At 37.4% G+C, this 27,564-nt stretch overlaps 3 protein-coding genes across 11 annotated transcripts in view; 1 reads left to right on the top strand and 2 right to left on the bottom strand.

Moving 5' to 3' along the window:
* LOC131427067 (neo-calmodulin) overlaps positions 1–3,338 on the bottom strand; it is a 60,815-nt gene extending 57,477 nt beyond the window's left edge. Inside the window, exons 1-2 of one of the 6 annotated variants that reach the window (XM_058589977.1) lie at positions 3,204–3,292; positions 2,576–2,787 (exon numbers count right to left, since the gene is read on the bottom strand). The gene's annotated coding sequence lies outside the window, so the exon portion shown is untranslated. Of the gene's footprint in view, positions 1–2,575; positions 2,788–3,039 lie in introns of all 6 variants that reach the window. The other 5 variants (XM_058589972.1, XM_058589973.1, XM_058589976.1 and 2 more) reach the window with 5 other exon arrangements.
* A 14,157-nt stretch (positions 3,339–17,495) lies between these two features.
* Positions 17,496–18,790, bottom strand: LOC131430885 (vacuolar protein sorting-associated protein 37A). Its single transcript, XM_058596130.1, has 3 exons — positions 18,638–18,790; positions 18,360–18,552; positions 17,496–18,304 (listed from the first exon to the last, which is right to left on the bottom strand). Exons 1-3 carry the CDS (start codon positions 18,679–18,681, stop codon positions 17,636–17,638), a joined length of 906 nt encoding a protein of 301 aa, XP_058452113.1. The 5' UTR covers positions 18,682–18,790; the 3' UTR covers positions 17,496–17,635.
* Positions 18,791–19,450: 660 nt separating this feature from the next.
* LOC131430883 (FAM172 family protein homolog CG10038) lies at positions 19,451–25,305 on the top strand. 4 transcript variants are annotated; one of them, XM_058596127.1, is made up of 6 exons: positions 19,451–19,572; positions 19,684–19,829; positions 19,887–20,193; positions 24,335–24,692; positions 24,766–24,850; positions 25,020–25,305. In XM_058596127.1, exons 2-6 carry the CDS (start codon positions 19,691–19,693, stop codon positions 25,148–25,150), a joined length of 1,020 nt encoding a protein of 339 aa, XP_058452110.1. In that variant the 5' UTR covers positions 19,451–19,572; positions 19,684–19,690; the 3' UTR covers positions 25,151–25,305. The 4 variants fall into 4 exon arrangements, with proteins under 4 accessions (XP_058452110.1, XP_058452112.1, XP_058452109.1 ...); XM_058596129.1 differs by having other exon boundaries at positions 19,467–19,572; positions 19,718–19,829; XM_058596126.1 differs by having other exon boundaries at positions 19,485–19,649; positions 19,718–19,829.
* The last annotated feature ends 2,259 nt before the right edge of the window (positions 25,306–27,564 follow it).

Raw genomic sequence — 27,564 nt, 5'->3', positions numbered from 1 at the left:
AATTAAGTTCACCTTTTGACAGCTATCATTGGTTTGTTTACATATCTATTAACACGTATTGAAATTATAATGAACGCAATGAACACATAAACAAACCACTGATAGCTGTCAAAATTGATTCATTTTGTTCATTTTCGTGAGGTTATGTTATGTTATGCGGATTTGCGTGGTTTTTTGTTTTGTCTTAGAAATTCATGAACCATCGAGATCTGGTTATGCAAATTTTGTCAGTTGATTTTTTTTCAAAAACCTCGACGTTTTTCGAAGATTTCAGAAGTTATGCGGTTTTTTACGCGAATTTTCAAAGTAACTCGTTCTTTTGTGCGCTTTTTTTACGCGGTGCGTATCCCCCGTGTAAAAAAAGACATATACATATAGGAAATCCCATAAAATACGGCACAGTTATGTGTTGAACGTCCATTTTATGAGCTGATCAACCAAACAACCTGATAGCACCTTTCAAACGTGTCAAAAACTTTCGAGTTCAATTCTAGCATCGTCGAGGAATTTTGGCGCACTGAAAAACGCTACGTTATGTCGGTTAAGTCATATACATGGCTACATCTTCCGAACTAGGAATGCTTGGCGTAATTTTTCCAAACTTGATCAGCGACCACATTATAACTTTTAAATAAGCTTTTTTAAGTTTATCGAATTTCGAAGATTATTTTTTAGAAGTTTCAGACAAATAAGTGATTTGATCTTCGAACTTAATCAATGGCCCAATAGTAGCATACAAACAACGCATTTTGTCGGTTACGTCATTTATACCTGAACCGGAGGTGATAGTTATTTGATCTTCGCACTTGATCAATAGTCCAATAGTAGCTCACAAACGTGCCTAAGCTTGCGAAAATCGGTTCAGTAATCTCTTAGAAAATCGAGCGATACAAAAATATTGGAATGTGCACATTCATAGATGCACATACACACACAGTTATTTTTCGATCTCGTTCAGCTGAGTCGAATGCTATAGCAGTTCTATTATCTTTCTATGGAGAAACGCAAAAACCTAATTCCGAGCTTTAGTATCTGAGAATTCTATGTATGAAGCATTAAGGGCTGAGGCCAGTAGGTCGAGTATAACCACGTGCCTCGCTCTGCGTATTACATTTCTCTCCATGCACTCTCGCAAATGTGCAAAATGACTCTCGATGGCCCAGGGTGGCCAAGAGAGTTTTGATATTTTCGGTTACAAGTTTGACTACATCACATGAAATCCAATAATGCTACCGCTTGTTTGGCAACCTTTCTGAGCCGATTTTAATTGTTTCTCATTTTTCGTTACGTTGCCAGGAAACTGGAGCAGAAAAAATGGCGCGTTCATAGAAATCGACTTATCTTCACAAAAATAACATTCACTTCATTTTCATCGCGACAACACCTATGTTTTTATGCACTAATCGCACCTAAATTAAATTATCTAGACATTGTCAGGATATATTTTTGGTGCATGCCTTTGAAGACGAGATATTCAATGAACAAGTTGAAAGTTGTCGTTGTCAGCTGTGCAATTCTCCCTTCAGGAAAACGACTTTTCCGATCGCTAAAGTCAATGAATCATGCTGAAATTTTCACAGAATAATCTTAACTAATTTTCTAAGAGATTGTCAGTTAGGTTTTTTTTAATTCGTCACCGTTTTTGAGAAAATCAGATGTGAAGCGTGAAAATAGCTCTCTAATGATTGAATGATAGTAATGATTTATTTCAAATTTGATAGAAATCTCGTCATTACTGACCATTACACGTTCATTAAAATGATATTATTTTTTAGTAATGACATTTTTAATAACTCGTGTAAGGGCCGCTTCTAAAACACCCTAAAATACACTGGCCTCGGACCTAATAAGTTATGGTAATACGAAACTCATCATCACAAATGCTGAGATTTGTCATTACATTGTGCATCTGTATCGGAAACCGGCCATCATCGGTGATTCTGATACTTTCTTCGGCACTAGACCATAATCTAGGTCGCACGGAAGACGTAAATCCATCGGTACCGTCTCTTGAGGAATGCTGGTCTCGAAACAACGAAAGTGGAGAGGCTCCGAAGAAAGATGCTATAGTAACAGATAAATCGTAGAGCCAATCGAAAGACAAGAAGTAGAACGAGTTTGATTAGAATACTCATCGATGTTTGCTTGACAGCAAACATAGAATGACTTTTCGCATAAGAGATCTATAGCTAGCTCAACGAACCAAACCAAGCATTGTTATGCTTTCATGTTTCATTCTCCCAGACCATTTTATCCTTAATGACAATGATTGTAGAAAATCTATGAAACATGGTCAGCGTCTCCACTAATAAGATGAATATAGGTGCATTTGCTCTATATGATAAATCGTAAGCAATCCACAATAAACAGTAAATCCTTACGTATACAAATTTTTGGATACTCATCCAGAACGGGAGTACTCAAATATTTCTCAAAAGGTTTCGATTTTTAAATCCTAGGGGAATCTGGAACTATTGTTTTTTTTTCAGATTTGGTTAGAAAACATACATGTTTGGAATCCGCACGCTAATAAATAACTTTCTACAACAATCTACAATTTTTTACTGTAGCATACCTCACGAAAATCACACCCACTACAGTTTCAACGAAACTGAATTGTTTTATATCACTAAATCGATACTTTCCGTTGTTTTAATGCCTGATCATTTGACAAGTGCAACAGCTTCAGAAGATTAACTGAAGAAGCCGTTTTGATTGTTCAGATCCTATGTAATTGCGTGGGAGGACTTGATTGTAGTACATATTTATGTGTGTGCAAGCCGAAATCTAAATATATAGGATGGTTAAAGAGATTATGGACCACGAGTCAATAAAACAACAATTATCAGTATGACATGACTGAAACATTCGCCGAATCGAAGCAGGAAGGATAATTGAACATTCAGATAGAAAAAGTTTTCGTTCGGTTATATCCTCTCAGGAAATTATTCGCGAAAAGTTTCCACTGTTTAGTGCGGTCAAGTTGCAATTTGAGCATGGATGAAAGATGGAATTTGGTACGAAATTCGATTTCACTACCCCTATGGAATCGAGTATCCTTTTAGTTTCATCTCAATTCTTCTAACTTCCAATCTGGACACAAAACACTCGCGCACAAAGGTAGTGTCACAATTCAGCTGTACAAAACTTCAGGTAATTACTCGGTCTCGGATTGTTAAACCGGGAGATAAAACTCTTCCTACCGAAACTTGTGGTCAGGATCAAGGATGGGAATTTGAAGTATTAATTATCGCGGCGAAATCACTCGACATCCGACTCGACTAGCTTTGAAACAAAGAATAAGGGTTGTTGTGAAATTTTCCGATGTTTTATCTCAGTTTTCCCGTGGCGAGTTATACTGAGCAAGAGCATCATTTGTAGAGCGTGGAATCCTCGTGGATGACGGCTCTCCGGTATGTTCCGATTTGAGGTGGAGTGGAATGGATGCAAGCGGGCGCGTGGAGTGTTGATAAGCACATCAGGAAGCAATTCTGAGAGATAGAGAAGCAACATGTATAATCGAATTTCTCCGGTGAGAGACAATGTGTGCCAGGGATCTAGCTTGTAGGGGTATGGAATATTGAAAACAATATAATAAATTTTGAAAAACAAAGAGATAAATTCCAAATGTATGACACTTAGTATTCAACTCGCTTGACACTTACAGTCGAATTCTTAAAAAAGTCCTTATGAACTGATGAAAAATCTCAGATTTTAGCAGTGTCAAGTCTCTACCCAAGTAGAATGCATTTTCATATGAGGTGTGTAGGAATTTGAAATTGAAATGTCATCATTTAATTTATATAATTTTATGATTCTAATGACAAATTTTCGCCGAGTTATACAAACACTTTGAAAGAATTGAACGAATTTGTTTAGCAATTCACAATTCCATTACCAGCAAGCATAAACATTTTATGAGTCATGTTAATAAAAACAAATTAATTTCTGGTAAATTTTCAAAAAGCGCATCCAACTTCAAGTACCAACAGATAGCTGATGTTTTCTTGTTTAGTTTCATGCATTGTGAAAGACGTGAAAATAAACAAAAGGAAACTGTCACTTAGTGGTGTGATGTTTTGAAAAATCACCGACAATTTAATGAATATACTTACTATGTACAGTCCCTGGCCATATTATTAAACCCATGCTGGAAACTTAATATTTCTCTACAATATTGTTGCTTCATGTCACCATTTTAAACTCCTAAGTATTTAGAACAGAAAAAAGTCACCTGGCCGGGAGATTCTTCAGACATGACTGCTAAAGAGAATGCTTGAGACTTGATGAAATACAAAGACTTCCCCCCAAACGCCTGGCAGCGTCTGCCAGAAGGTTTTTCGGTATGCTGACAAAATTCCAGCAAGAGTCTGGCAACAATGCAACAACCGATTCCGGGAGAGAATTCCGCGACATACAAGACTGACAGAACCGTTTTGGATCGATTCTTTATTTTTGGAGCCTTTGGTTAAATTTTTATTCCAATAGAAGTTTGAATGAAAGGGTTCTGCACTACCAAACATGATATGCAAAGCTTTATCTCTCAATTTTCCAGTATTTTCATTTGCCTCGTTTAAAGACACGTTTTCGTTTTTGGATGTACATGTAGGGTTGACGAATATCAATTGAAGTCGAACAGAAGAAAAAAAACCATTTCTTAATCCACCTAGTGGTGTGATAATGCCTTTCTCTTCTTTCATAGCAGTCTCATGAAAATATATTTCCTACTTTTATTTAATAATTTCGGATACCAGAAAGTCTCAGTCCCAGAAAGTTGATTTTTCAAAAAAAATTTTTTTTTTGAGATGACACTAAATCTCGACGTTTCATGCAGTTTTGAGACTTTTGGCATCAAAAAAGTTTTCGATTTTGGAAATTTCATGTACTCCCCCCTATGGTGTTTTTTCAAGATTGCAAATTTTCAAAACACCCCTTAAGCATGTCCGATTTAGCTCAAATGTTGCATTTTGCACTAGAGCTTTACGAAAATAGAAACGATCCCAAAATTTTGGCACCCTATATATATATAATTTAAAATATCTACCCTCGCAAAGGGGTTTTTAAAAAGAGAGAACACTTTTCACTTCTAAGGTTAAACTGAAACTAAACTTTATTTTTGTTCTAACTTTACTCTAAGCCTAACCTAGCTAGCTGCCGATCGTGAGAACCCTGTCGATTTACTATTCCCTAGCGCCGGTAACGCGATACAAGATTTGTTTACCGTGTACGTGACTGATGCTGGGGCGACGATTGTTGTTGATGCTGCGGTCTTCATTCTGTGGGAATCTCGATCGTCTGCTATTGGTGACGTTCTTGGGAAACGCTGGCTGTTAACTCCTCCATCCCTTAAAGAAGCACGACCCGTGCGTTCGACTAATGCTGTTGAAGATATTTTGGTTTTATGATAAACGATGCCTAGAATTGTTGTAATCAGGATAACTGCGCATATGAAGGAACCAATTGATAAATGTTGTTTCAATTCCAAAGATTGAAGGTTCTTCCTGTTTTCGATATGTAGGTCATGTAACTGGGTTATGTTGACGTATTTTTCCAAATGTGTTTCTGCGATTTGGTTTGACCTTAGAGGTGCGATAATAGGGTGACGGAATTGAATTTCATAGTTTTCGAATAATTTGTTTCCAATAATGATGGTACAATTGTGGAATGAGACGAGAAAAATGCCTTTCAATTCTTTTTGATTAATTCCACACGTGCTGCTCAATGTAATTTTGTTGGTGAGCGCTTTGACTATTATGGTACCAGGTGCGGGTAATTCATATTCGATGGTTTGTGGCAATTCTGAGAAGGGACATTTTCCGTTCAAACCTCTAATCAATGGTGCGATGCAATCATCTGCACTGATGTTTGTCAATAGTTCTCGTTTACAGATAGTAATTTTGGGCGTTTCTTGGCATCCTGTAGAAACGGCTAACGTCTCGTTTACATGTTTGAAGATTACTTTGTGGTCAATGTTCACTGTTTTGTTGTTCACAGGTAGCGGTAATAAAAGCATTTTGTCAAACACAATAGGCTGTACGTTAGGGATATTGATGCTGATAATGATGTTATCTTCTTGATAAAACGCTGTAGTTGTCAGGTACACGCAAACTTCGTCTAAACTATCAATCTTGAATCCTTGCTTGGTTAGCTTTGCTGCTATGACCTCTAGTTCACTATTTGATAAAATTTGTTTGTTTATTATGTTGACCTTGACGAGTGATAAGCTATTTTCTATAGAATGTAATGAGTTTAAGAGCATATCTAATTGAAATAAGATTGAAATTTTAGTGGATTCAGTTATGATATAATCTTCTTTAAGTAAAATTTTAGCTAAACTGTTCTCATGATCCTTGATCTGATTGTTTACAATATTAATTCGTTCTTGAAAATTTGCATTGATAGATATTTGTTTGTTATTTTCATTTAATAAGCTATTTTCATTGTTTTTCAGTGCATATAGATCTGCATTAATATTTCTCAAATCCTGGGCATCTAAATTTCCGGTGATTAGTTTGATAGTGCTTCCTAACACTTCTATTGATCTTTTTACCTTTCTGTTTCTTGGGAGAAGGCTCATGAATGTATCATTTATCATTGAAAGCTTTAATTCGATTAAATTTGAAAAATCTCCTGTTTTATTGTTGATTCGATTCAACACATTTTTAATTGTAGTAATTGAATTCTGGAACTGGTTTAATTCTATAATGTGCAAAACCTTATCATAGCCTAAACTAATTCTTCCTTCTCCAACTTTCATAATTAACGCACCCGGATTATTCGAAATGTCATGTATTTGAATGAATTGAGGATAGGAAAAGGGAATGAGAGAAATGAGTGCGATGATCCGAAAGTCCATCCTGAAAGAAAGACAAATATTAATTTCAAAGTCTTTTTATGTTTTCTTTGTGAATTTCCCGGCCGGACCTATCGAGGATCGTTCTTTGTTTGTCCTCCATAGCTTCAGTCGGTGAAAATCTTTCTTTAGTTTTCTTTTTGATTCCTTGAATCCTTTTGAAAACTATTTCTTCGTCTGCTATGTGAGGTGCTTCTTCTCTTCCTTTATTGTGGAAGGATAAATTTTTTGATCGTGTCTTATCGTTTGCCAAAATTACCTCATCATAGAAGTTGTCTCTTTTTTCTATCATTTTCTGAATGTCAAGAGGCCGTTCGTGTTCGTCCTTTAGCCCAAAGAAAATCTCTCTCGGTTTGAAACCGGTGGCTGAATGAATCGTGTTGTTGTACAAAGTACAAGCAATTAAGAAAATTTCTTTGTGCGTAAGGTCATTGTACTGGGGCTTTATACATCGAAAGATTTCTGCAACTGTTGAATGAAATCTTTCGACCAAACCATTACTTTCACTGTGATTAGCAGGCACGAAATGCATCTGTACATTCAAATTATTTACCATACCTCTTATGTCGGCTGATCGAAATGCAGGTTCGTTATCACTTACGATAAGCTCCGGTGTACCATAGGTTGAGAAAAGTTTCAGCAGGCCTCTTCTAACATCGACTATATTCCTGGATTTTATTGGGATCAATACTCCGAATCTAGAGAACTTATCTACTGCAGATAAAAAGATGTACGGTTGAGTTAAAAATATGTCAATATGAATTATTTCTAATGGTTTTTTCGTGTTCGGTGTTGAGCCAAGTTTAATTTTGTATGGGTGTCGGTCATATTTGTTTCGATTACATATTTCGCAAATTTTGATGAACTGTTGAATTTTATGCTTCATTTTTGGAAAGTAGAACCGATTGGATATTTGTTTTTCGTTTTCCCAAACTCCTCGGTGGGCTGATTCATGAGTTTGTTCAATGGTGGCACTTTGTTCCTCGAGGGTTTTTAAGTCAACCAAAAGTTTCTGCGTGATGAAAATTTTGAAAGTCTTACATCGACTAAAGTAATTTTTGTATACTATTTGAATTGTATTTATCAAACTCTCGGGACACAATATGCAATTATTGCGTTTCAAGTCCATAAAATCTTTAAATATTGTTATCAATTGAGGGATACCAAATATTAATTTTGTAATTGTTCTTCTATGAACTCTCGGAAAAACCTCTTCGTGAATATTGTTTTCTTCGGGGCCAACTTGAAGGATTATTTGATTACTGAAATAATTTAAAGGTTTTTCAGTACACGGAATGTATTCGGAATCATCCGTGTCTGCGGAATGTACTGTTGCGTTATCTGATGATAGTTCATTTTCGTTAACGTTAATTTCTTGAACAACTCTAGACAATCCGTCTGCTACGACGTTTTGTTTTCCAGGTTTGTATTGAACATCGTAATCGAATTCTGCTAAGCTTAAACGCCAGTGGATCAATCTTTGATTCGGTTCTTTTAAATTCAAACTGTAAGTTAACGGTTTATGATCGGTGTAGAGCGTAAATTTTCTTCCATAGAGGTATGGTCGAAAATGTTTACAACTCCAAACGATCGCCAAGAGTTCTTTTTCGATCGTTGAATAATTCTCTTCAGATTTATTCAATGTGCGTGAAGCAAACGCGATGGGTTTGTCTTTACCCAAAGGTCCTTGTGAAAGAACAGCGCCAATTGCATGATTAGAGGCGTCTGTAGTTAAAATGAAGGGTTTATCAAAATCTGGGTACTGGAGTATGTCATTACTAGTGAGGATTGCTTTACATTTTTGAAATGATTTAATGAACTCTTCAGAATGAATGATGGTTTCGCCTTTCCTAAGTGAATTTGTTAAAGGTTTCGCTATTTTCGCAAAATCTTTTATAAATTTTCGATAGTAACCCAAAATTCCAAGAAAGCTTCTAAGTTCTTTTTCGCTCTTTGGCAATGGCCAATTTTTAATAATATTAATTTTGTCTGGGTTTGGCTTAACTCCTTCAGTAGTAACGATGTGTCCTAAAAATGCAACTTCTTTACATAGAAACTCGCACTTATCTAATTGTACTTTCATATTGCATCTAGATAGTGTATCGAAAATTTTTCCCAAATTATCCAGATGTTCTTGAAGACTACTTGAAAAAACGATGATATCATCCATATAGATGAAACATCTTAGGCCAATGTGTTCTCTTAGAACGTTGTCCATTACTCTCTGAAACGTAGAGGGGGCGTTCTTTAGTCCAAAGGGCATTCTCAAAAACTCATAGTGTCCATTCTCGACATTAAAAGCCGTTTTGGGAATGTCTGATGCTTCAACTTCGATCTGGTGAAAACCGGATGCTAAGTCTAGCGTAGAAAAATAATTGCATCTCCCGAGTTTATCGAGGATGTCGGTTATGTTCGGGATTGGGTATCGATCATCGATAGTCTTTTCATTTAACTTCCGATAGTCGATTACCAATCGCCATTTCTTTTGGCCGGAAGCGTCCATCTTTTTCGGGACGATCCAAACCGGAGAAGTCCAAGGGCTGACAGAGTGTCTTATAATACCCTGTTCAAGCATTTTGAGAATTTGTTTTTGTACTTCCTCCTTATGACAAAAGGGGTACCGATACGATTTGGAGTAAATAGGCAAATCATCTTTTGTTTTGATGCTATGTTTTATTGCGTTAGTAAAGGTAAGGTGTTCTCCTTCTAACAAAAATACACCCTGATTTCTACTGATGACGTTCAACAATTTCGATTTTTCGTCCGAGTTAAGGTGATTCAATCGCAATTGATCGAATAAACGCTGGCTTATCGGCTTGGCAAATTTTGGTGAAGGTTGGGTTTCAAAATTATTTAATTCAAATTCCATGGGTTGACTAATATCGATTCGCGATAACTCGTTCGAACTATTAGTTATGGCTAAACAAGCTCGACTATTCACTGCGCTATACAAGCCTGAGTGCAGGAGTATATTGTTGCAAATAAAAGTATCTTCTGATACTAGGAAATCGCCGTTATCGATATTAACAGGAAAGCTTACGAATTTCGTCTCGTTAGAGTTTAATTGTATTCGTTGAGAATGAGGATATTTTCGTTGCATTTGAATTTTTCCAGAAGCAAATTGAAGTTCGTTACTAGCAGTAAGAATATTGGCTTTCAGCAATTGTAACGCCTCGTATCCAATTAATCCATCGAAATAAGGATGAAAATCAAAGATATAAAATTTCAATTTTTGTGTGCCAGGAATCTGAATAAAGGGGTTAAATTCAACAAATTGATTTATTTTATGACAACCATTGATATTTTGAACAGAGGTTGGCTCGGTAAATCTGCATTTTTGAAGGTTTACGTGCTTGGTACTAATGTAATTCTTGTTTGCACCTGTGTCTATGAGAAATTTTAGTAAGCCTTTGGAAGTGTTTATTTCGATGTAAGGGATGAAATTATTTACGTCGGATGAAAGTCTGCCGCCACTTGATGAAAATTTAGATCATCAATTTCGGCTTCCTTGCTATCGGTTTCTTGATTGGATTCTAAATGTTGGGGGTTTGTTTCGACTGGTGGAGGTTCGTTAGTGTTTTCATACGCAGTTTGATATTGTTGGTTATAATTATCGTAATAATAATATTCATTGGGATCATAGAAATAGGAATCATCACAATTTGTTGGAAATTCCTCTATTTGAAAATGTGGACGGTTCATATAATTTATCTGCCTACTTCTAATGGAGCTATCCACTTCCATTGGAGTTGGCTTTGGTTGTGGGTTTTGAGTCACTCTTTGAGGAAACGGAAATGGTCGTTGTTGGGGATTTTGAAATTGTCCTTGCGGTGAGAAGGAAAATGGTCGTTGTTGCGGGAATTGGAATCGTGGTTGTTGGAAGGGAAAAGGTCTTTGTTGTGTGAATTGAATTGGTCGTTGTGGTGGAAATTGAATGGGTTTTTGTGAAAATGGTGGAAATTGTAATCTATTGTTAAACGGTTTAATGGGCCATTGTGGAGATGAATTTGGCTTTTGTGGAATTGGTGGAGGTGTGCCAAATGGTTTATTTCGTGTGTGAGAGTAATTGCCTTCTTCGATGCATAATCGAAGAGCATCCTTTAAATTTGTTGGGGCCTGAGCCCGGATTATTGGTCCTAACGGATCCTTTAATCCTCCCAAAAATACTTTTAGTCCTAGCTGCTGATAAAAATTGTTCTTCGCTGCTTTCACAGCTGTGTGCTCTTCACTGATGTTTAGCAAATTCACTAACAGAGACACCACATGCGAGATTTTGCTGTAGAATTCTTCTACAGTGTTCACTTGGTGAATAGCGAAGAGGTCGCGTGTCAAAGACACCTCATCCCGTCGGTCGCTATAATGTGTGATTAAATTTTGCTTTATGTCGGTCCAATTCAAATTTGTACCGTACAATTCTAGAATATTGTCTGCTTCTCCCACTATTTTGGTTCGAATTGCTTGAATCCAAACTTGGTGGCAATCTGTTCCAACAGCTCTATTGATAGTTGGCATTAAACTATCAATGGCTCTAATAAAAGAATGCAATTTTATTGGGTTTCCATCGAAACTGGGAAGGTCTCGAATGATCTGGGGAGTCTGGAGAGATTTTAAAATACTCTCGGGATCTCCTGCAGCTCGAGGTAGCATATTTGTTCTAGCCTCGGCAGCTGCTACTTGAGCCGCTTGGGCAGCTTCTGACGCACCTAGAAGCTCCATTCTTAATTGTTGAATTTCGTCCTCCTGTGAGGCGATCTGTTGATTGAGAGCAGCGATGTGCTGTTCCATTTTCACTGATTTGTTTAACTAAAATTAATTTCACTTCACTACAATGTCAATAGCTCACTTTTAGGCAATAGCTAAGAAATGTTAGATGCGTTAAACTTATGTGATAATAGTTAATTAAAAGATTAAAATTACTTACGGTTAGGTTGCGATATTCTCTCGCTGATAACTAGGTGATGGGTCCGGTGCAGCTTCTTCTGGATCTCTTCACTAATCACCGATGTACATTCGGGGATGGCTCTTCGTGCCGAAAGAAATCACTTAAAAACCGCACTACAATCCGAACGACTGCGCCATTTAAAATATCTACCCTCGCAAAGGGGTTTTTAAAAAGAGAGAACACTTTTCACTTCTAAGGTTAAACTGAAACTAAACTTTATTTTTGTTCTAACTTTACTCTAAGCCTAACCTAGCTAGCTGCCGATCGTGAGAACCCTGTCGATTTACTATTCCCTAGCGCCGGTAACGCGATACAAGATTTGTTTACCGTGTACGTGACTGATGCTGGGGCGACGATTGTTGTTGATGCTGCGGTCTTCATTCTGTGGGAATCTCGATCGTCTGCTATTGGTGACGTTCTTGGGAAACGCTGGCTGTTAACTTATATATATATATATATATATATATATATATATATATATATATATATATATATATATATATATATATATATATATATATATATATATATATATATATATATATATATATATATATATATATATATATAAGAGCGGTAAAAATCAACGTGTTTTGTCGGTTACGTCAAAACATTATATCCCTGGAACCAAAAGTCACAGCCATTTGGTCTTCGAACTTGATCAATGGTCCGATAGTAGCTTTCAAACGAGCCTAAGTTTGTTTAAATCGGTTCAGCCATCTCCGAGAATCTTGCGCGGTAAAAAAACAACGTGTTTTGTCAATTACATCACTTTTATCATCATATCTCCGGCAGAGATGTCTATCTCCTCTGTGTGACGAAGAGCAAGCAAAATTTCTCCCCTCGCACTGACAACTTCAACGAGAGCTCTTCTCTTTCACATTTATACACCACTGTTGTGTAAAGTGTACACGCATCATGAGTGCGTTTGTTTATTTCCTTTTACCTCTTCCACTGAATCGCACCAAAGTGCTAGAGCATTAGCTAATAAATTCTCTGAGGTGGATGCAGATACTTTCACAGAGGTGTACACGCCGGTGAGCACTCTGCTGTATGGTTTGCGTAGATGAAGCGTGGACACGCAAAATCAGCAAAATAAAACAATTTATCGTAAAATTTTCGGTTTTCCTTGCAAATTTTTCATAGCAAGGCCAGATCTACTCTCTATTAATTGAAGTTCACAGAAGTGTTCGCTCAACATCACGCGCCAGTGGTCACTTGGGTGTATTTAGACGAGAGCGCGTGTGAGCGATTCATGCGAAGAGAATGTGTTTCACTCGCGCCAGCTGCTTTAACCACAAGCACACACTCAAATGCTGTCTATTCGACACTGAGAAGAAGTGCGCTTTCCGCTTTGTGCGGTGCTTCGTTTTTTTCATCCTCGGTGTGGCAAAAATCTGTCTCTAGCGTGCATCTCTCTGGTGAAATGCCACTTGTTAAATTCGGTTCAGCCATCTTCGAAAACCTTGCGCGATAAAAAAATTACACGTTTTGTCGGTTACGTCATTTATACCATCATATCTACGGAACCAAAAGTCACAGTAATTTGATCTTCGAACTTGATCAATGGCCCGACAGTAGCTTTCAAACGATCCTAAGTTTGTTAAAATCTGTTCAGTCATCTCTGAGAAAATTGAGCGGTAAAAATATCTTCGGAAAGTGCACACACATACACACACAGACATTTTCCGATCTCGTTGAACTGAGTCGAATGGTATATAACACTATGGGTCTCCGAGGCTCCGTTCGAAAGTCGGTTTTCCAGCAATTCTAATACCTTTCTATAGAGAAAGCAAAAAGGAAGAGCGATTTTGCGAGACGCCACGTGGCGAGAGAATGACGCAATTTCGCCTGCAAAACTTTGACAGTTGCCGGAATTTTGCCAGGCTTCTGTTGGCTGCCAGAATTTCTCACAAGCGGGTTGATTTACGTGGTACACTTTAAAAAGATTTTCGATCGAAATTTCAGAGGTTTAATCAAACTGCACCCACGATTTTTTTTTATCGCGACAACGAAGAAAAATAATTTTACTATATCCAAATTTCTTCGCTTACGTCTTAAATTGCTACTGACCTTTCTGACAGTTTACTTACATCCACAAATGCACATTTGCATTTTGAAATTAGTTTCTTTTCATCACGAAATACCTAACATCAAACAATTTTAAGTAGGATTCAGACGAACAGTAAACTTCCGCCAATGTTAACGGGACTTCACTCGTAGTTTAGATTAGTTCAAGGCTTTCATTAATGAAACGAATACACGTTTCGGACGTAAAAATGTTTCGTGAAGTTGACATAACGTTTTGATAAGTGTTACAAACAGCTCCTTTCCATTATAATTCCTTGCCGGTAATGATAACCTGATATAACGTGTGAATCGTACTTTAGCCGAATAACATAATATCATATTATGATGTTTGTTTTCATCACGAAATATCCCAGCATTTTTCAATTTCTAGGCAGACACTCTTAGTGTCAATGATTTGTCACAAGGGTATAGAAATCTCTATGGGACACCTTTGAAAAATTTGATTTGCTGCAAATATGTTTCCCGCTAATGTCAGTCACCAGCTCAGCTCAGCTTCTCGCTCTCACTCTGTTTGCTGCCTATGATGACGTCGAAAGAAGAGCAAGTGCGAAAAGCAATTGTGTACTGTCACAATCAAAATCCGGCTCTGTCAGTAAGAAAAGTTGAAAAAAAGTTCGATTTTCCTGCAAGCACTGCCCATAACATTCCTTAATCTTTTGATACACGTTCAGTGTTGCCAGGTTATTTTTTCAAAAATCTGTCAAAATTAAAAAATTTATCTGGATTTGTCTGGGTGTACTATATACAAGGATATTTTTGCCGGGCTACATTTTCAGTGAGCAAAAAATAGAAAAAAAGGTCTCCCCACCTAGATTAGTATAGAGGCCAAAACCGTAGAGATCTAGCAAGACCTGACAAAATCTAGGAAAATTTGAAAAATCTGGGAAAATTAGGAAAATCTGGCAAAAGATCTTGTTAGTTTGAGTGTCTGGCGAAAAGAGAAAAATCTGGCATTTACCAGACAAATCTAGCAACCTGGCAACGCTGTACACGTTTGACAACAGCCCGGAAGGCGGAAATCAGACAAAAATGGTTCTCAGGAACCACCAAATGGATGCAAAGGTGAAGCAAATATTGCAGAAGAAACCAGATCTTTCGGTACGTACTGTGGCTAGAAAAATAAAAATGTCTTCAACTTTCGTACATACTTTCAACATTTGAACATTTTACAAGTTTTCCTGCGCCATGATGGATGTTGAAACTTACGTGCTGGAAGACTTTAAGCAGATTCCCGAAATGTCTTTTTATTCTATAATGCTACGGAACGGCGTAAAGAAAGAACGAAGAGAAAGGTCAAGTTTCCCAAAAAATATTTGGTTTGGTAGGCAAAATGCAGGTGCGGCTACCACCGGAACGTAAACAAGGAAACATACCGTGAAGAATGCCTAAGAAAGCGATTGTCACCTATCCTACGGTCTTTCGCTATTCTGGGCTGATTTGGCATCTTGTCACTACGCCAAAGATGTTTTGGAATGGTATAAAGCGAATGTAGTCTATGTTGTACCGAAAGAGGCGAATCCACCTAATCGTCTCGAGTTGCAACCTATCGAGCGATATTGGGCTTTCGTGAAGAGAGAACTCTCTCAATTTGAATACCAAGTTACAACTAAAGAAAAAAATCGAAAATCTTGGATGAAAGTAGTTAAATCGGTTGCAGAGAAGCTTTGAGTAAACTCAAAAGTTCACAGTTTCTTTATGTAGTCTAATTAAGCAACTGTAATCAGTTTTAAGATGACGAATAATGCACAATTAAATGAATAAAAATTGCGATTGAACTAACAAAATTGTTTTGTCCCAATATTAGGCTGTCCAGATTTTGTCGCGAACAAGCCTGAGTGAATCGTTTGCAGTGCGAATTCCGCATCAAACGATCGCAAATAAAATCAACATTCAGCCGCTTTGCGTTCGAGAAAAATATATTGTGTGTATCGGTATGAATGCGTTTTTATGACCTCAGGATATGCAAGTGGAGTCAGATATATTATTGATCATTACAACGGTATTAAATTAGACGAAATTATTCGTATTCACGTCAATACAGTTAAGACTCTGACGTTACTCACCCGCATTTTCGACTGGAATGTTGATTGTAAACAATGGATTCCAGATTCCTTATTTATAATAGTTGCCTTCGAATGCTGATTTTTGCATTTTTACACCAATTTTTGCATTTTTACACCAATTCAAGAATAGCACGTCAGAGGAACTGCTTTCACAACTAGTGAAACACTGCTGAACAAGTGTATAAGACATCAATGAAACCAAATGATAATCGGATGGATCCAATTCAGAAGAGTTTGGCGGGTAAGGGTTCTCATCTAAGATTAGAAATAATGTTTTTGACAGCATTCGTTGTGTGTGCGGGAGCGTGGTTTTGCTACAATATGCGCCCTTATTCTGAATAACGACGTATTTATTTTTCGATCGAATGTAGTTCGATCGAATCATAGCTACCTTTGATTTTGCTAGCGTTATGGGGAATACAAATGAAATACGAGCGAAAAAACGATACGACGTTATTCAGAATAAGGGCGCATCGTATCTTGTGGAGCATTCTAGTCACTTATCAATTAATGCTTGATTCATTTTCACCATTTGTTGTCGGTAGCGTTTGGTATTTACAGTTTTTCCAGATTTGAGAAGCTCGTAATACAAAATACCGTTTTGATGCCATCAAATGCACAGCATCGTATACTTCCGGAAGCGATTAGGTTTCACAATTTGATGTTGTTGGTTGATCAGTGTCGACTCATGGTTTTCTGCACTTGGGGCCCATCTCTCATAACGACCCGGTGCATAAAATTCTACGTTTCATGCCGAGAAAGCAAAATTTCGCTTTTCCAACTCTTTACCATGTAGCCCATGGGGAACCCATTTTTCCACCTTCTGAATCTTTTCTTTGACGTGAAGATCACCAAAGAACTTACCACAATCAAAACTCTTGTCGAGAAATTATTCTATCAGTCCATTTGAGATTAATCTGTTTTTGTTTTAGGGCATAAACGTATTGCAAATGACAATAACTTTTCGTTCGCTTAGCGGATTATGTTGAACTGCGGGTGGTATAACTGTTCCACATATACTGTTATGCACTGACGAGTCAAAGACGATATGTAAAGCTTATGATTCTATCAGTGTTAACGATGCTGTTGTATTCTTTTCCGTTAAATTTCTGAATATTCAAGTGATAAACACACGATGCTATTATTTATTTGTTTCTAAAGAACACCAAAAGCTTCAATTAAATAACAGATGGAAAATTTTGATATCTAATGATTGATGGTAATGGACTCAGATTAGGGACAGTTTAACACTGCATATTCTCTATTGGCGCTGCCAAGTCTGTGTCCCTGCTGCGAATCTGTTGTATTTGGTCAACCTTAAATGAGCTAGATCGGTACGAGACGAAGCAAACTGGCAGGTGGTCTTAAGGAACACGGTTTTCACATTACCTAGTTGTACCAATTTAACTAGTTTGGACTTTATGCTTGTAACCTTTGATCGATTGTACAAGAGTTTGCGCACACGATAGATTTAATATCCATGTTCGATCTGCGAAGCGAAGGTAAATGTGATATTACATTGTAGTAATCCGATAAGCTCTTACTAAATAATGTATTTATTTATAGCGCCTGCTACCAAGTAGATTAGGAACAGTGCAAACACTGATAGTAAATAACAACGTACTGAATATCACATACAAAATATCCCACCGTAGGGAGGTGATTAATTTGGTGAGTCAAAGTTCATCAAAACGCAGCACGCTCCAATGCCGTCAGCTGTTGCGTAAGCTTTTCTTCTTTTGCCTTCCGCATCGTAAAGCTCTTTCGTCTCTCGAGAAAGTCATGCAGAAAAGTGGCAACATCGGTATCCCCTGCAAGGAATTTCTGAGCTTCTTCATCGCTCGTAGCATCCGCTGTGGAAACAGCGATTTGCAATAGTTCCTTGATATGTTGCGGTGAGAAATCTTCCGCTTTTCTTTGGTATTTTTGGTTGGAAGCTTCGTACCGTTCGCCCAATTCTTTGAAATCTAGCATCAGTTTATCTAATCGTTCTCGTCGTTCCGCTACCACATCTCGTTTGGAGATATTATCCGTTGCTAGCGTTTCTATTTGATTCAGCAAATGATTCATTTCGTTGTTCTGGGTTTGAATGAATCCAAGTTTTTCAATGAAGTCTTCCAGATAATCCTCGTCGCAGTTTAGTCGGGCAAGTTCGTCCAACTCCAGCGTTCTTAGACCGAAAATGTCTTGTGTAGCTACCGGGGAAGCAGCACTGTCGTTACTACTTTCCTGGGTGTTTCCGTTTCCGCATTGCTGTGCGACGAACGCAGTATCATTGAGTAGGGAGGGAGGATGTTTTTCGAATTCACGACTTACGGCTTGTACCACTCGACCCAGATCGGAATGAATTGTATACTGAAAAGCATAAGTTATGAACAATTGTTACAATGAACAGAATTGCTTTACCTACATTGAGTATTCCAGGTGCGTTTTCAACCTGTCCTGTGTTTGCATTCACCCACGGATGGTTCAAAATAGGACTCACGATTAGTTTGGGTTTTTCGTTAGGGAATCCTGGTCCCAAAACAATGTTGATCGCTATCTCCCGGCCACCCGAATCAAACGTTACAAGGTATTCTTCATTTTCTTTGACTTCCTGAACACTGGATGATTCACGAAACCAGAAACGAGATCGCATTAGTTTGTTGTCAAAAAAAAAACGTTATTTATCTAGGCAATGATTCTTACTTAAGGTTAAATATTTTCAATGTATCAATTTGTCGTTTCCGCATTGTTGCAAGGAAATTTGAGTGTCCTTTTCCGAAATTTCCATTCGATACACAGAGATAACAGTGAACAAAATTGCCAAAACAAAACACACAACAAACAGGTCGACCAATCGACTTGAACATTTCAAATGAGTCTAAAAGTCTTTGGCAAATTCTATTAGTTTACTTCTTTTTTCGACTATATCTGCGTTGTTATACACAACTGTCTGGTTTTGTTCGAAAAATGGAAATATTATTTCTCATTCTACGTGAATATTTTGTACGTAAACGTGAAAACTAAGGAGTTTTTACCAGAAGAAAACATAAGCAAAGAAAAGTTCTCATTGGTTTATGTGACCTTATGAAATATTCACGTCGAAATGAGTGAGTTATCAAAGCTTTGTCAAAATCAAGGCTACGTTCATACAGTTTCGAAACAGAAGTGCCAGATTTTCAAATGAATATGCATTTATTAATAAATTGGGTTAGCAAAATATACATTTTGAGATTTTCTTGCTAACGGCCAATAAGTCAATATTATGTAATGAAGCTTTTGGCAGAAGTTTTTCATAGTACATTGATTTAAAAAATCAACTGTGAAAAACATAAAACGCTGTTCAATACAAAAGCGTTTTAAGAATACAATTCACAGTTCCCGTCAACAGATAGCGCTGAAACGCATCTATAAAAAGCTTCTTCACTTCACCCATTATACCCATTTGCAAGAAAGCTTTCCGTCAGCTGATCTAATGAATCCGTTCATAGAATTTCACGAAGTTATCTGATGTCAGAAGAGCCGGGCGAGCAACCGCCCTGACTGACACAAAACAATAACAAAACGCTAATTGTCGTGTTCGCATTCATTCATTCACGAAGTTCTGTTCTTCACAACACGGTGTAGTAAACAAACTAAACGTAATTATAAATCTGATATGTTACTTAACCAAAACAGGGCATTTTATGTAATTGCTATCCTCGGTGCAGTTCAGTTGGTTAATATTTGAAATTTTGGCGCCGTTTTTTCAGCAACTGTATGCGTTCTGTGCTTCGTGTCTTGCAGCCAAGAATTTTTGCCACCAATATCAGCGACAGAAAGATGTTTTCAACGGGCTCCGCAAAGCAGAGAACCTATCCCAAAACTTTAGAGGGATTTGGTTATGGATTTACTGATGGTAGGTGGTTTTGAGGAATGGGTGTTGACGATCCGACTAATTGTTTATGTTTGACAGATGGCAAACTGAGACAAATTGATAAGGAAACGGGAAAACTAACGGATAAAGGATTCGATTTCAACATTTACACGTCGGCTCATGAAAATCAGGATCACTACGAAGCTCTGGGAGATGCGATCACCGATGTCATTTATGAAAAATTAGAAACCACCGTCGGTTTGAAAAAGATCTACATGCCAGATGATGTACCTCGCGAGGAGGCCACTTTTATTTTCAGCACCCAGGAAAAACTGGACAAACCGAAAAAGTTGCTGGTGCTAATTCACGGTAGTGGAGTTGTACGGGCCGGACAGTGGGCAAGAAGGTAGGTCTAGTTTTAGGTAGTCCTAGGGTATGATTCGGGCGCTTGTTCTAGAATATAAACCTTGGATCGCCGGAAATAGTACTTGGAACAATCATGGCGACTAAATAAGAACTACGATTGTACGCTTGGCCCATGGAACTGCATATCGCTTGGCTTTTTAGGGTGCGATCAAATACTATATAAGTTGCAACTTTGCAGCTTCGATGTCTCTCGTCAGAGGGTAAAAATATAAACTAATTCCTCTTTTCAATCAAAAGACAGACATTTGGGTTTGTGTATGTCAATCAAAGTTCCTGAACTGCAAGTTGCAAACTACGAGACTGTACATTTTATTGTTTTCCAAGAAAAAATGTATGAGAAAACTTTATGATTTGAATTGTTACGATACTTAACAACCTATACATTCTTTTGTAAAAAGCATTTTCACAAATAATTGAATAGTGAATAACAATACATTAAAATATTTTTCAACGGTCAAAGCATAGTTGTTGCAGGTTTTGTAACAGCAAATCGTTTTGTTTTTTTACAATATTTTTTATTCGGGTAGGCTATCTTCGCAGCTCCGGAAGTGCCACCATGTGGCGCATAGTGTCTCCTGCATCGAGCGCATAAAAGCATCGAGCGCATAGTGTCGCTGCATCGAGCGCATAAAATGTCCAACAAAGTGTGATAGCTTACAAAGTTTACAATGGTCTCTATTTTCTTCATTTACATAAACGCAACTAGATTTTTGAACACTTCTGTCCACATTATCTGCAAAAAACAGATTTTTTTGGTTGGTTGAGTTTCCACAAAATTTTTGTAAGTAAAAAAAAATAAGGTATAGGATTCGCTCGAATTTTGGGAAAATTAACCGATGCAAGGAAGGCCATCCGATTCAGCTCGACGAACTGTTGTGTGTTATGTGTTGTTCACAAAGAGGGCAAAGGAAAGGTCATTAATCCATTTAGAAGTGAATTATATATTTTAATTTGCATACATTGCGTGGTAGTGAATTCAAGCCTTTTGAAGAATTACAGAACATGTTACTACAAGAAAATATGCCGAACACATGAGCCCTTTAAAATGCATTGGTGTCGATATAAGGAGCATAATTGATATGAGCTTCACAAAATGTAGTTTTTCCATCATAACTTTCCTAAACACACAGACGAAAAAGGGAATTGAGGGAACCTCGTGGTCGATTCACAATTTATACGCGCCCTACTGTGCTCAGGCCTTAAATAAAAATGAAAATACACTTTTAGAAATGAGTGTCTTAAGATTCGTTACTAAACGTAGCACTCTGATATGCGGTAATTTTCCCTTAGTTGTTCCCAAAACCTCTTGGTAGGTGTAAAAATGTTCCTTCATTATTTCTATCTGAAACAAATGATAATGAACGAGTCTAAAATAAAACAATTACTGGTAGATAAAAACTGACTTGTCGTTTACGTCACTTATGTCATCATATCTCTGAACTGGTAAGGATAGCCACTTGATCTTCTAACTTCACCAATAACTCAATAGAAGCTTTCGAAAGAAATTTAAGTTCGTTTTAATTGATTCAGCCTTCGTATGCATGGAATGCATATAAACGCAGGTTCGAGAGACAGCTCTGAGCGTATCTTTTTCCAAAAAATCATAGCATATTTGAAATACACTACATTCTGCTGTCGGTTTAGATTAGTCTTGAAGTTTTGCGCTAATACTTCATGTGCAAAGCATTCGATCTATCACTACTTGTAGAACACATGAAATTCATGAAAATAAACACTAACTTATAAAATGAGTGTAAAAACTGTTGATATTTATTAGAAATCAGGCTACGTTTATATGAAATGCACTTGAAAAAGATGTCTGCCAGCCATTTTTGCCGGAATTCTGCCAGAATTACGACAAAAGTCTGGCAACAATGCAACAACCGTTTCCGGCAGAGAATTTCTCCTAGCGGTTATTAACGGTTCTTTTCTGTCGGATTCTTGCCATACAAGATTGGCAGAACCGTTTTGAATCGGTTCAACATTTTAAGCGTCTTGGTTTTATTTTTTCAATAAAAGATACATATGAAATGCAATAAGTTATTGCCCTTCATATATACTAATCATGGAAAATGTTATTGCCAATAACATTGCTTTCTCACTACCAAACATACCCATATTTCAATCTCATTTACCTCGTCTCAAGATTCGTTTTTTGTAAGTACATGCGGGATTGACGAATATCATATGAAGTCGAATAAAAAAAAGAAAAAAGAAATAGGAGGGAAATAAACAAGACACGTACGGCGAGATAATGACGCAATTTCGCCTGGACAATTTTGACAGCAGCCGGAATGCAGCCAGCCTTCTGACGGTTGCCAGAATTCCTCACAAGCGGGCACGAGTCATACAAAAAATTACGAAATTTTTGCAAATTCGTTTTGAATCATATTGAGACTTCGTTGATTTTTTCTAATTTTTTTTAGTTTTGAGTCTCAAAATCAGATTTTTTGGAAAAAATCGCTTCAAATACTGTTTTTCAATTTTTAAAACATCCCCTTATAAGGGAACAGGGAACCAATCATAGTTTTCGAAAACCAACTAGGGCTTCAAAAAGCAAAAGTTAAGAATTTCAAAGTTAGGAGTTTTTTGTTTCTCGAAAATTGATCCTGTTTTTGAATGATTGGTGAAATTCACAACGCGCGCCTTCCACTGAATTTCACCTTAATGATAATACCCAAACACAACAATTGATTTAAAATAGCATGATGGATTTTGAAAAACTTCGCATGCTGTCTGTTATCAATGTTTAGAAGGATTTTTACGTGATATCCGAAAGGCAAAATTGCACCGATCAAAAATCTAAGCAATGGCTTATATAGTCGTGATAAATGCGCTGAAGTCAGTGGCGTCTCGTCACAAAATTGACTAGTTGTGCACTGCTTATGTGGTATGATATCAGATGTAAAAGTTCATTGTAAGTGAAAACTAAAGATTGAGGAAGGAAGATTCGCTTGTGTTTTCCAATACAATGAAATAACGATATATTTTCTGATGGGGATTTTTTATTATACTTATTTTGTATCATTGATACAATAGAAGAATTTAGCACTTTGCTTGTTTAGAAGATGTATCAATAATGTATCGCTTCTATGTTGCAACTGAGACAGCAATTTGTTTTCAACTGCCATAAGCATAAGCCACTGAAGCGTCTTCTGGAGTTGAACAACAATTTTCTGTATTTCATTCGAATCGGATTTAATACGAAATTTTGCATTCTGTATCTCGATCGAGTTCGAGTATTCCATACGAAAGTATCACTCGATCGAATCCAAAAATGCAAATTTTCACATTCGATCCGAATAATCCGGTTTGATCGGAATACAAAAAAAGAGGCGTTCATTCGATACCATTTGAGCATTTTCTTTCTAAGGAAAAATACTAGAATTTGAACATGTCCTACAAAAATACAGGTTTCAAAACAACGTTATTTGATATAAATATTTTAAGAGAACGTAAAAAACAGCATTTCATTTATTTATTTATTCGTTTATTTGTTTGCCGCTGATTAGTGATTAGATTAATACAAACAAAGTACTGAGTTCAACGATTAAATATAAAATGAGTAAATTTCGAGTGAAATGCGAATAACTTAGGTCCTTTGATAATCCTGCCGTCTGAATAATTCGGTTTAAATTCGGGTGACGATAATTGCAAGAAATAATTTGAATTCAATTGTGGGAGGGACGAAGTTCTTCGGGGCACCTACTTAATAAATAACATGAAAAATGAATATTGTAAAACCTTGTCAAAACATAACGGCACATCGTTTCATTTTACTAGCAAAGAGAGTAGATGATTCACCAAACTGGAATTAATCTTCGACAGCAGTGAACTTCATTTTTTTCCCCCAAAAACATCACGTTCCAAAACACCATTGCTATTTTGTCAATTACAAGTTAGTGTCATTTACATTTATTGAAGTGACCAGGTCGAAATTCTTGTCAAGTAAAGAGCATTTGCGGAAAGTGTTTATTACCTTGTTTAAAAAAAGTACTGCTGATACACTTCTAGATCAAATACAATGTTTATCTTTTGTTGTCCAAAATAATAATACACTATCTCAATAATCTCAAAATTTCTGATTAATCAAACCTGCATTATCTCTTTTTTCTCCGCAGTCTCATCATCAATCATTCTCTGGACTCTGGAACGCAGATTCCTTACATCAACAAGGGTCGCGAATTGGGCTACGAAGTACTGTTGACCAATACGAATGACAATTACCGTAAGGTGGGCTCAGCCACCAAGGGAATCAAAGGTAGTAGAAACCCAACGGAACATGCGGTGTCGGTGTTTGAGAAGCACGTCATTGCCTGTGATCCGGAAGCGGTTGCCATCGTAGCCCACAGCTACGGTGGTGTCGTTACGGTAGAACTGGCTCAAAAGTTTCCGAAGTTCTTCAAGGAGAAGGTTTTTGCCGTCGGTTTCACCGATAGTGTACACTCGTCTTCGCTCGTTCCCGAAGTGCTGGTTGGGGTGAGTCGACGGCAGCATTAGGTGTATCGCATGTTTACAACTATCCCTACTATTTCGTTTTGACATTTTGTAGATTGGCCGCAACTGGGTTTCCTCAAAAGAGCCGCTCGACACAACGCTAACCATTTCCAAGCAGGACCTGCCGCGATACTCAGCAGGTGAGCCCACTTGAGCACGTGTTACCGATTTCATAATTGCTCTGCCTGATTTGCATGTAGTTTACGCGTCACGATTAGCCGAATCACTTGGCAGAGTAATAACCTGCAAGAGGGCTGATTTTATTACAAGTATCACTTAATCATAATTGAAAACCCTTCTTTATTCAAGGCCACATCAAGCACGAGATGACATCCTATTCCTGCATGGATGCGTTATTCAAATTTTTCGAGGAACGATACGAGCAGTTTAAAGTGACCGATGCCGGGCCGGATTCCAAGAAACTCAAAAGCGATCTGTAATTCACACTGTTACGATAATGTTCCCGCTTCGTTTATGCACAAGTCTGGTGAAAGAAGGAACCGCTTCAATCTTATTGTATGAATAAAATTAAGTCCAAGAAAGTCAGTATTGTTCTTGTCGTTCGAGTGTAAATTAAAGTATCTCTTAATCTTGATTCGATTGTCATCCCGAGAAATAGTACGATGCAGAACACTGTTGCTTACGACGATTCGATTTCCAGTGGCATTTTATTTACGAAACAATTATTCAAACTGTTTCTGCTACCGAGTTATCTTGATTTACTTGATACTAGCGAAAACTGCTTCTAGCTGGGATTGCTTGAGCAAAAGCCATTATGCTAGCGCCACTATCTGTGCTGTACAATTTGACAAAAGGGAATATAAAATGAGATCGGTGGGTAATTCTTTGTCTGCTTATCGGAATCTCATTGTAACCCCTCTTTTCTGCTATCGTGCAAATTTGAGCAACGGGTAGCAATTTGCATCTTCGGGGTTTTTAGATGAAACAGTGTGTCGATGTTTTGCCTTTCCACAGAAATGGTCATAGTTTTGGGGTGGGTTAATCTTTTCAACAGAATCAGTTGGAGAATGTTTACAAGAAGCTCGAATATCAAATAACATTATTCGTAAGTAGTAATAGGTTTGGGTTTCTTAAGTTGTTCGGTGTTGATGTTGACCTAAGAAGTTTAATTTAGCGTCTGTGTGTTTACTGTATTGTAATTTTCCACAAATGTAGTTCTTGGTGCACTCTAAAATCAACATCAGTTTTACATTATTTCAAATTGACTGACTAAATGTGTGTCTATAATTTGTTTCATGTTTGATTATTCTTATACTTGAAATAATTTGGAATACGAATTTGCAGGGCGACTATCACGCTATCTAGACAGGACCTATTGAAATGTTGAATTACTCGATTTTGACAAATCGTTTAGATTCGATTTTGACCAAACTAATTGCAAAGCAGGTACGTTATCGTTTTTGGATTTGATGACTACTTTCCGAGTTATAGAAAATTGTATGTTAAAATTTGTAATTTTTGACAATTTCCCTCACAATTGACCTTGAAATCAACTACAACCACCAAAAAAAAGATATTTTTATATCACTCAAATATATCTAAGAAAATAAGTATATGTATTAATATTTTCCTGCTAATTTTAAGAACAATTTTGTCCTTTTTTTAATGAAGCTATCGATTACCATTCTTCCTAGTAACATTTTTTGAAAGACAAGCGAATATTGATGCAGAGAACATACGTTCTCTTCAAAGTTGATTCTCAGAGACGCCAGATCTCGATGTTCTGCCCATATCTAAAACATTTGGCATAAACATATTTTCATTTGATTTAGGAAATTCTCTAAAGTTTTGTGACTTTGGATATACAATATTTTTTTGTCTTGATACCAGATTTAAGACAAAAAATTTCTACCTTGGTTGTGCGGTATTGTTATGTGACTTTTTTAAGCGCGGATCTTAGAAAAGTAAACAAATCTCGTTCTAACGAATAAACGCTTCAGCCCACTTGCACGCGGCGGGCAGATTCCCTCCCAGACGGCTGGCTATGCCTGCCATTCTGGCAGAATTTCGGCAAAAGTCTGGCAACAATGCAACAACCGTTTCCGGCAGAGAATCTCGCCTAGCGGTCATTAACGGTTCTTTTTCTGTCGGATTCTTGCCATACAAGATTGGCAGAACCGTTTTGAATCGGTTCTACATTTTTAGCGTCTTGGTTCTATTTTTTCAATAAAAAGTACATATGAAAGACAATAAATTATTGCCCTTCACATATACTAATTATGCAAAATGTTATTGTCAATAATATTGCTTTCTCACTACCAAACATACCCATAATTTAGTCTTATTTACCTCGTCTCAAAATTCATTTCTTGTATGTACATGCGAGATTGACGAATATCGAATGGAACATGGAATTGCAAGTCGCTAGGTTTCGCAGGCTGCGACAGGACGTCGTAGCGCTGCAGGAGCTTTGTTGGATGGGACAGAAGGTGTGGAAAAGCGGTCATCGAGCGGCTACCTTCTACCAAAGCTGTGGCACAACGAACGAGCTGGGAACTGGCTTTATAGTGCTGGGCAAGATGCGTCAGCGAGTGATTGGGTGGCAGCCGATCAATGCTAGGATGTGTAAGTTGAGAATTAAAGGCCGTTTTTTCAATTACAGCATCATCAACGTGCACTTCCCACATGAAGGGAGACCCGATGACGAGAAAGAAGCGTTCTACGTGCAGCTGGAACAAGCCTATGACGGCTGCCCACGCAGAGACGTAAAAATTGTCATCGGTGACATGAATGCCCAGGTAGGAAGGGAGGCAATGTACCGACCGATAATCGGGTCGAACAGCCTGCATGCCGCATCGAATAACAACGGCCAACGGTGACCTCCAAGAAGTAA

Source organism: Malaya genurostris, chromosome 2, assembly GCF_030247185.1.
Source record: "Malaya genurostris strain Urasoe2022 chromosome 2, Malgen_1.1, whole genome shotgun sequence".
Taxonomy (NCBI): Eukaryota; Metazoa; Arthropoda; class Insecta; order Diptera; family Culicidae; genus Malaya; species Malaya genurostris.
The sequence above is the reverse complement of the archived record's forward strand: the minus strand, read 5'-3'. Positions and strand labels throughout refer to the sequence as shown.

Excerpts from the sequence above, each read along its gene's own strand:
- LOC131430883 (XM_058596126.1), top strand. The coding sequence starts at position 19,590 with ATGTTACTTAACCAAAACAGGGCATTTTATGTAATTGCTATCCTCGGT. Across the intron at positions 19,650-19,717 it reads TCCTCGGTGCAGTTCAGTTG|CCAAGAATTTTTGCCACCAA; the intron begins GTTAATATTTGA and ends CGTGTCTTGCAG. Across the intron at positions 24,693-24,765 it reads TTCCCGAAGTGCTGGTTGGG|ATTGGCCGCAACTGGGTTTC; the intron begins GTGAGTCGACGG and ends GACATTTTGTAG.
- LOC131430885 (XM_058596130.1), bottom strand. The coding sequence starts at position 18,681 with ATGCGGAAACGACAAATTGATACATTGAAAATATTTAACCTTAA. Across the intron at positions 18,553-18,637 it reads TTGAAAATATTTAACCTTAA|TGTTCAGGAAGTCAAAGAAA; the intron begins GTAAGAATCATT and ends TGAATCATCCAG. Across the intron at positions 18,305-18,359 it reads ACGCACCTGGAATACTCAAT|TATACAATTCATTCCGATCT; the intron begins GTAGGTAAAGCA and ends TATGCTTTTCAG.